Source organism: Limanda limanda, chromosome 7 (assembly GCF_963576545.1).
Source record: "Limanda limanda chromosome 7, fLimLim1.1, whole genome shotgun sequence".
NCBI classification, from domain to species: Eukaryota; Metazoa; Chordata; class Actinopteri; order Pleuronectiformes; family Pleuronectidae; genus Limanda; species Limanda limanda.
In genome coordinates, this window is record NC_083642.1 from 16,716,737 (window position 1) to 16,726,557 (window position 9,821).

The 9,821-nt window shown below is 39.4% G+C and overlaps 1 protein-coding gene across 1 annotated transcript; it reads left to right on the forward strand.

Moving 5' to 3' along the window:
* Positions 1–948: 948 nt before the first annotated feature.
* pgd (phosphogluconate dehydrogenase) lies at positions 949–7,701 on the forward strand. Its single transcript, XM_061075584.1, has 13 exons — positions 949–1,042; positions 1,395–1,470; positions 1,947–2,126; positions 2,214–2,279; positions 2,368–2,486; positions 2,611–2,680; positions 2,793–2,927; positions 3,042–3,231; positions 4,358–4,488; positions 5,222–5,355; positions 5,895–5,994; positions 6,979–7,101; positions 7,314–7,701. Exons 1-13 carry the CDS (start codon positions 1,035–1,037, stop codon positions 7,431–7,433), a joined length of 1,452 nt encoding a protein of 483 aa, XP_060931567.1. The 5' UTR covers positions 949–1,034; the 3' UTR covers positions 7,434–7,701.
* Positions 7,702–9,821: the final 2,120 nt, after the last annotated feature.

Here is a 9,821-nt window from a genome sequence, read left to right on the forward strand (position 1 = left end):
TTTACTATTTGTACTCCGATCCTTCTGAGGTAACAGAAATAAAAGCAGATCTCTTGAGTATTACCTTTCAGCACAAAACAGAAATAAGCAGAGTCTTAGGCCTGTTGTCCACTTTGCCTGCATGGCTTTCAATCCATCTTCAACCATTAGAACTTTGGGTGTAATTCTATAGTTGTTTATTAAGCAGTTTTAAAAAAGAGTCTTAAATATGGCCACTTTATTGTGGCTAAACTATTATTCTATCAAAAGTTTTTTGTATATATAATATATATTATAATGGTTTGTTATATACAGTTTATAATATAGTTTTCTCAAAATTCTTGATTTTGAAATGGATTGACTTCCTGATGAGCTGGTAATAATTAACCTGCAGACATCATGTGAGAAGGAGCCTTGACTACATCACAAGCTAAAAAGCAGGTTTAATATTAAGAAATACAATCATCTGAGTAATTGATTTATCAATTGACAGAACATCTTGTTTTTGACTATTTCGATAACGTATATTTATCCTTTTAGTAAGTTTTTAGTCAAACAAAGATAGCGATGAGAGCATTGACTGCTTCTTCTCTGTCACATGTAATTAGGGAAATATACATCTATAATATTGTTATTGTGCTGTAGCAGTTGCACAGAGCAGCAGAAATGAAGTACACAGAGTACAGGTAGCTCAGAATCATGCCACAGTACAGAACTAGAGTAAATACACTTTCCTGATAACACCTTTATCAAACGTATCGATTATTAAAGTTCTGAAATAGCTACTGTTCAAATATGGGTGTGCGCTGACGTGTTACGAGTGACAGTCGAAGCGACCAATGGGAGGACAGAGACCTCTGCTCAGGCTTCTGGGCCAATCACAACTTGCGCCAAGCATCGCTTCACTTTACAGAACGTCCTGTGATTGGTGAATCCTCCCCGGTGGGCGTGTTTAGAGAAGGAGGAAGTGAGCAGCTGAGGTGGATCAACGCGTGAGCTCCACTGTCATTCGGACACTTTGACGAACTTCACGGAGACTTCACCCGCAGAGCAACATGGCTGAGTAAGGACTGAGTGCTTCTATCCGCTGGGGGGGAGCTGCCGGGGCTGGAGCTTATCTTCTGGCTTCCATAACCCAGGAGTTTCTTGTCTTTATTTAATTTGACCGAGTAGTCTTCCTCCTTGTTAGCTTGTTAGCTAGCCGAGCAGCTTCCATGCTCAGTAGAAATGAATGTGACAGATTGTAGCGTGACGTTTTAATGAGGAGCAGTTTTCCTCGGTGTAAAAATATACTAAATATAAACATTACTATGAGTTTCCCTGGTTTCCTGACCTGAGGAGAGTTGTTCAGATAGTCTGAGACCTGATGCTCATCCTGTCAGTGAATGTGCTTCTCATGTCTCTTGTTTTCACAGAGCTGACATCGCCCTGATCGGTCTGGCTGTCATGGGCCAGAACCTCATCATGAACATGAACGACCACGGCTTCGTGGTAAGAGGATGACTTCACTTGTTTATTACACTCATGTTACTCCAGCACAGATGTACTTTGCTACAGTATTTCAATTTCATGCCAATTCTGCTGCTGTGCCTGGCCGAGGGAAGTACTGTACTTTTTATCCACTGCATCTATAGGACAGTAATATTAAGTAACTAGATACTTTGCTGGTTAAAGTCAAATTATCCAAATATTCTCAGTTCCATTGCAAAGTCCAAGAATTAAAGTGAAATGGTTGTTTTTATTTTCTCTTCTTGTCTTTTCATTTATCAGCTCACAACCTCTCAGATTGATCAGTACAATCTTATATAAATTGGTAGGACGTATGTATGGTTGCGCATTAGTAATAACAATTAAAGGATTTTAATACTTTTTCCATTACATTTTATTCCCACAACCCCTGCCTGTCAGGCTTATTCCACTCTCTGCTTTTATTTCACTCGGTATTCATCACCAAACCTCTCGTACAGGTCTGTGCCTACAACCGCACCGTGTCCAAGGTGCACGACTTCCTGAAGAACGAGGCCAAAGGCTCCAAGGTGATCGGAGCCGAGTCTCTGGAGGACATGGTGTCCAAGCTGAAGACGCCCAGGAGGATCATCATGCTGGTCAAGGCAGGACAGGCTGTTGATGACTTTATCGACAAACTGGTCAGTAGTTTGTGTTAAAAGTTGTTTGTATATTTCGTCATGCTGAGTTAAAATGATTTACTCCAAGCTACATTTGATCAACTTCAGGTTCCTCTCCTGGAGGCAGGCGATATCATCATCGACGGTGGCAACTCTGAATACAGGGACACTACAGTAAGCAGATGTCGATCCCTGCCTTGCAGAAAATGTTGATAGCTTACAGAAGATATGCTCACAGTACTTGTTTCTCTCTGTCGTACAGCGACGGTGTAAGAGTCTGAAAGAGAAGGACTTGCTGTTTGTCGGTAGTGGAGTCAGTGGTGGAGAGGAAGGGGCACGTTATGGACCCTCCCTCATGCCAGGAGGACACAAAGAGGCCTGGTCAGTCATCACAAACTCTGTCTTACAGTTTAAAACATATTGAACATGACAAAGCATCCATTATTCAGCCATTTCTGGTTGTAGGTTAATCAATGTTAACACTAGCTTCTGCTTTTGTTTTAAGGCCACACATAAAAGACATCTTCCAGAGCATCGCTGCCAAGGTTGGAACAGGGGAGCCTTGTTGTGACTGGGTGAGTGGAAATATGCATAATGCTTGTTACTGACTAGAGTTGTAAGAATGTGGAGCAGCTACTGCCATGGTGTCATCTCACAAAAACAATTCTGACCGGCTTGCTTCTGCAGGTTGGAGATGACGGTGCAGGTCATTTCGTGAAAATGGTTCATAATGGCATTGAGTATGGTGACATGCAGCTGATTTGTGAGGCTTATCATCTGATGAAGGATGTTCTGGGTATGAACCATGATGAGATGGCAGAGGTGAGTTTGTTATCGCTGTACAATGTAACCTTCACAATGTATCAGCTGTCTCAAATCAATTGTTAAAATAAAAAATTGTGGAATTGATTCCATAATTTTTTCACACGGCCTCAGGCTTTCACCAGCTGGAACAAGACGGAGTTGGACTCCTTCCTGATCGAGATCACGGCCAACATCCTCAAATACAGGGACACTGATGGCACACCTCTGCTGCCCAAGATCCGCGACAGTGCCGGACAGAAAGGAACAGGGAAGTGGACGGCCATTTCCGCCCTGGAATACGGCACACCTGTCACTCTGATCGGTAAGAGGACAAGAAGGAGATTGTTGACAAGGAAGTATTTGCTTTCAGTAAACCGTGTTAGTCATGATGACATGGCAAAAAGGTATTACGTCACTGTTAAAGCAAGGTTACAACACGGCTACATATTACTAATAGCCAGTGGGGTAGATGATGGGCTAATATTTAGTTTTGTCTGTTAGTTAACACACACATACCGTGTTTAGTGAGCCTCTTCCAGCAAACTGTATCGATATCTGGTGGCTCTAAGAAGATTGAAAGCTTTTCTAGTGGTCTGCTCATCTCAGGTGACATAAGGGGGATTTGGCTTTGCTCTTTGCTCTGACTACATGACATTCTGTTTCACAAGCAGCCGTGGAGGTCAGGATGCAAGATTAATAATCCTCTACCATCAGCTCAGCCCTGCAGAGTCCCTCTAAACAGACACCTGTTAGAGTGCAAATTAGAAGTTAGACGAGATTGATGACAGACTTTCTGTCAAAGTCTACGAATGTAGAAATGTTGCAGGAACTCACTTTTCATTCAAACTAACATTAACTCTTGTGCAGATTTGATGTTTTCAAATAGTTTGCTCAATCCCTGTCAGTGCAGGAGATCATCTTGTGATAATAGTGACAGGCAGCACAAAGGGCTTCATTGTGTGTAACGGGAGTCAGTGTGGTGCAGTGTGAGCGCCCGGTTCCGTCTGCACGCGGGGACCTGGACCTTTCAAAGGGGATAACATTCCTCACCAGGATGGTTCACTGGACCCATTTTCTCTTTATCCCCATCTCTCTCTCTCTCTATCTGTCTCTGATTTCCAGTGAGTTGCATCACGTAGCTCCTCAGTTTTAGCAAGTCATGCTTACTCAACACATTTCCTCTCAATGACAGTGGTACTGCTTTTTCATTTTTAATGTGGCACCGCGTTGTGTTTTTAAACATCGTGTTTCTGCAGTGTGGCTTCAGAATGGAATAGTTCAGCATGTTTCTATTTAATAATATGTTATGAGATCTTTTAGGAAATTTAAATGAGTGTTTACACACTCGTATTTGAAATGAGAGTGCTCCCTGTTTTGTTATGCAGACTGCTAACCTTATTGTCCCTCTCTGCCTCCCTCCTCCTCCTCCTCCTCCTCCTGTGTCTCAGGGGAGGCTGTCTTTGCCAGATGCCTGTCCTCTCTAAAGGATGAGAGAGTGGAAGCCAGCAGCAGACTCTCAGGCCCACAGGGGGTCAAATTCAGCGGCGACAAGAAGGCCTTCCTGGAAGACATCAGAAAGGTACTTCACACAGTATAATAAACGTGGAATAGTGAAAAGAACAAACTCTGGTAAAAGAGAGGATAATGGACTGAAAGTGTTTTCTAGTCTAATCGACAATGTGAGAGTATGGTAATAATACTGCAGTACCACGGCATACTTGGAAAACAGTTGTCTACTGTCAGTCAGTGAGCAGTTTACTAGGCATCCAATGTTCCAATATTTGACCTCGACAATCTTGTGCCTTTTTTTTGGGTGTAGTAAATTATCAACTAACTTAAAGCTATAAGCTACATCTGTTTTCTTCCTTCCACTTTTTGTATTGGTCCCACGTCATGGATCCTGATTCTGTGTAATTTGTATGTATGACCTCATCAGTGAACTTTGTCTGCAACTGATGTAAAGTGATGTAAAATGTCATCGGCAAAGGTAGTGCAGACAAACTCCCATGATCCCTTGCTACTTCGCTAAGTCATCAATCTAGGTCTTTTTACCAGAATGTTCTCTTTTAGTCAGCTTGTCCAAGGTTACTGGAGGCGAGTATTTTGCAGAAACACTGATATTGAAGTTCGTCCTGTTTGTAGAAAAGTCACCTCTGCAAAAATGTAGCATTTGGTATCGATGCACTTACAAGCAAGCTGCAGACTTGCAAGATTTATTTGCTCAAGTATATGAATTTACTAACAGACTAATGTCATAATCCTAATCAAATGTCACTGTATCAGAACAAATTGATTTATTTTTCTCCCTCCAGGCCCTTTACGCTTCCAAGATCATTTCCTACGCACAGGGCTTCATGCTGCTGCGGCAGGCAGCCAAAGAGTTTGGCTGGACCCTGAACTACGGTGGGATCGCTCTGATGTGGAGAGGAGGCTGCATCATCCGAAGGTGCAATTTGTCTCATTGTGTCCTCATATCAGTGGTCGGCCCAACTGCTGCCTTGTGCAAACCAATTACAACAGGGCTCTTACAAATGGTGGTGAAAACTGTGGTTAGGCAGCGTGAGAGAGAACTTGTTGAGAAAGCAAGAAGACTGAAATGGAGAATTTTCTTTTCTTGATAAAAATTCACTCTGGATTAATTGTTGGACAAGCGTAGGTGAAGAGGATTAAGTCTTCATCATTAGTTGCCATAAAGGAGGTAATTAACTCTTTGTCACTGAGATGTGTTGTAATGCTGGAGTGAGGAATGTAGATGAAAGAAAGGAGACAAATGAGGAAATCGTGGTTGTGAAACTGGTTTGCTTTGTGTAAAATTGAAAAGACATTGCACAAACCTAAATCAAGTGCAATACGTGGGAAAAAGGTTTTCAACAGGTATCCATTTTGAGCAGATGTACATTTTAACACAGCATAAGAATTAAACAGTTGATCTCTCTGTGGACTCTGTTCGCTAACACTTCTCTCTCTCCCTCCTCTTCCCACCAGTGTCTTCCTGGGTAAAATCAAAGAGGCGTTTGACAGGGACGCCGAGCTGCAGAATCTGCTGCTGGACAACTTCTTCAAAGATGCTGTGAAGGAGTGTCAGGTATGAGGAAGGAGGAAGTGGATAAAAAGGCAACCTGCAACCGCCACATTGACAAAGGCACACAGAAAAAAACGGTTTTCTCCTGAGTGAAGCAAGAATAACACCCAGTGACTTAACTTCCAGCTGTGTGCAATGCAGTGTCAGAGAGTTTAGATTGTGTTGTTGAGGAAAGGACACAACAATTTTTTTTTTTTATCCCAACTTTATTATTATATAGAGACAAAAAAGGACTTGGGGACAGTATGAGTCGACTTGAGAAAACCAAAATCTAGAGATAACTTCAGGAGTCGCTTTTAGTGTCAGCGGTCTGTGTTGAAAGCATCAAGATACAAATTCAACCATAAAAACTCACATCTGTGGCCTCATTGTCTTTCACCATACACAGCGTGCACAGCCACATGAAAAAAATTGCATCTCGAAAAATATCAGAATTGTGCATTAAGGCTTGCAGTGTGAACGTAGTCCAGGTGACCGGAATGATCCGGATTCATGATCCGACATCATCGAAAAATAATTAAATCAATGTGTCAGTTTGTGTGAAGTGTGACAGGGATGAAGGCACACACGCAGGAGAGAAGTTCTTCCTGCAGATTATGAAATCGAGTAAAAGGTTTGAAATAATCGTGATATTGATTTGAAGTCATAAATCGCCCAGCCCTAATCTTAACTTTATCTTCCCAGGAAGGTCCAACTGAGATGCAATATCTCTTTTTAATAACACCAGAGAGTTCTACTCAAGATGAGCAGAATAAAGTTAACCACCACAGCATACAGATTAAAAACCCAGAGCATAAATGTATAGGAATCGGTGGCTAATAAAAACTATGGAAAATACAAAAGACATTTTACAAGTAATGACATCGTTCTATGATCTGATTTTAAAAGATTTTGACCATGCGAAGGGACCCCATCTTTAAATATATCTTTAAATCCTTTTTCATCGATAATGAAAGTGTTAACAGCTGTTGTTGTCATTTTGTTTAGGAGTCGTGGCGCAGAACGGTCAGCACTGGGGTCCAGCACGGTATCCCCATGCCCTGCTTCACCACCGCTCTGTCCTTCTATGACGGCTACAGACATGAGATGCTGCCAGCAAACCTCCTCCAGGTGAGACGACAGTTGGAGCTGAGGTGCACTGACCATATGGCCAAGTGTGGAGCTCCATCAGATTAGAAACACCATGTTTAGCTTGTGTGTGTGTGTGTTTGTGTTTGCGTGGGGATTTAAGACCCTGACAGTGTAATCTGTTTGTTTCCTTATTTCTCAGAGTCATTTTGATATGTTTATCAGAGATTGTTCACATATTTTTTTTCCATTAGGCCCAGAGGGATTACTTTGGAGCTCACACGTATGAGCTGCTCTCAAAACCCGGCGTTTTCGTCCACACTAACTGGACGGGTCACGGTGGAAACGTCTCCTCTTCCTCCTACAATGCTTAAGGACCCCACTCCCATCACTCAAAAACACAGAGAAGAAGACTGAAGTCACCTGTGGGAGAAGACGACATGTTACACATTCAAACTTTCGATTTTATAAAAACCATGCCTGAATATTCAAGACCTCATAACCCAGCTATCACCATCATCCAACTTTTTACTCCCTCAACGACATGTTACAGTTTTATTTATGAAGAGAGGAAATCATCGGTTCTGTTTGTTGTAAACTCTGTCCCTGTCTGTATGTAGCAACTCAGCTACAAGGGGAGGGGGGGGGGGGGACCTTATGCTGACTCTGAGGCTGATGTTCAGCATATTGTCATGTTGGGCCCAGGGTTCACCGTGTTAACACTGGATTAAGGTGAACCGTTGCACTGTACTGTATTAGGCTAAATAAAGATTTCAATCCCTTTATTATTAGCTCCTTACTCTCTGGCTTCTGTAAACAGGATTGGGATGTGGCAACAAGTGACATAAGCTGCCTGATGTATAAACAGGCTACTCAGTTCAAAAGACCTGTCACTGTCAGACTGATGTCGAGTACAGTGAATATTTACATGAAAATATAATACAAAACAGAAAGTCCATACTGCCACTCAGGCTTCATCGTTTAAAAAAAAAACTATTTTCAGTCATTTAAGCTTTAAAATATTTATACCTACAGCAAAATAAACAGGAAAGTAAGTACACTCAGCATTCAGTTTATTAGGACACAGCTAGAGCTAATGTTGCCTGATACTACAGTCCTGCAGTGAATGTGTCAATGTCCAGTTATTGATAAGACTACTGGAGGATTCAAAACAACTGAACATATTGGCCCTGCAGAGATATGTGCTGTATCTTTACTCATTACATGATGCCTTTATATTAGATGTCCAGAGGGTGGCGCTGTAACTCCAGAACATGATTGTAGACAACAACAAGATAACTTATACAACACGACACATTGATTTTAATATATGTTGGTTTTAAGGATGTACTCTAATTTGACTATAATTATATCATGTAAGTCAAATAAGGCGTGAGAAACAAAATTTGCATTTTAAACACACAGCCTCGGGGGCTTTTGACTTAAACCGTTAAACTGTTATATTGGTACAGATGATGTTTGACTAATGAAAACACAGGGCAACACAAACAGTGTTTTTACACGCTAAGGATTTCACCAAAATCTTGAGAAAGATCAGTAGATAAATGTCTGAAAGTAGAAGGATAAACAGTCAATGTCTCGATCATCGTCAATCTAATGCAGGGAAAAGCCAAGACGTTGTTTTCAATGCAATAGAAATGCTTTTACTATCCTGTTCTCACTGTTAGTTGGAGAAACAAAGGTTCTCACAGAGCTGAGGGCTGTTATACTTGACATCAGAGTGTCAGTGCAGCTGTTAACTCCACCTGCTGTTCAACAGTAAATAAAGCCTCACCTCAGTTCACCTGCACTGTGATGTCAGATCAACCATCTGGGAGTTCTTCAAAGACGTATGACTCTTCATGTCAGGGCTTTGATCCTGAAGAGAAACAGCAGAACAAACTGTATAAACGCTGTAAAATAAACCTATAAAATACAGACATACACTTCAAACAGGCCTGTATCGTAAACAGAGCGCTCCGGTATCAGAGAGGTCATCTGCAGAATAAGGGCCACTCAGTTATTTATATTCATCCCACTGGTCTAAAAAAGAACATTAAACGGGTGCGTCTTGTCTCTTTTCTCTGATATTTAATTAATCTGGAGAAAAAACCATGCTCTACAATTAAAAGCCTTGTATCTTTAATGAGGCCTGATGCCAAACAGAGGTTGTGTGAGACCACAGGAGGCCATGAGAGCCGAGCAGGTTAATTTAACTTGAATATTTTATATATTCTATTATATATATATTTTTTAAATTATTTAATTATTATTTATTTATTTTATTATAATAATATTATTTATTTTATTTATTTTATTTATTTTATTTATTTTATTTATTTTTATTTATTTTATTTATTTTATTTATTTTATTTATTTTATTTAAATTTAATTTAATTTAAAACACATTTTTTATTTAACTTAATTTAATTAAACAAAATATTTATTTTAATTTTTTTCATTTTTTATTTTTATTTTATTTATTTATTTATTTATTTATTTATTTATTTATTTATTTATTTATTTATTTATTTATTTATTTATTTATTTATTTATTTATTTATTTATTTATTTATTTATTTATTTATTTATTTATTTAAATTTGTTACATTACATTAAATTTTATTTATTTTATTTATTTTATTTATTTTATTTATTTTATTTATTTTATTTATTTTATTTATTTATTTTATTTATTTTATTTATTTTATTTATTTTATTTATTTTATTTATTTTATTTATTTTATTTATTTTGTCCAAAC

Bases quoted from the DNA above. Each gene is read 5' to 3' on its own strand.
- pgd (XM_061075584.1), top strand. The intron at 2,487-2,610 runs GTCAGTCATCAC...TTTTGTTTTAAG, and splicing joins GGAGGACACAAAGAGGCCTG to GCCACACATAAAAGACATCT. The intron at 3,232-4,357 runs GTAAGAGGACAA...CCTGTGTCTCAG, and splicing joins CACACCTGTCACTCTGATCG to GGGAGGCTGTCTTTGCCAGA.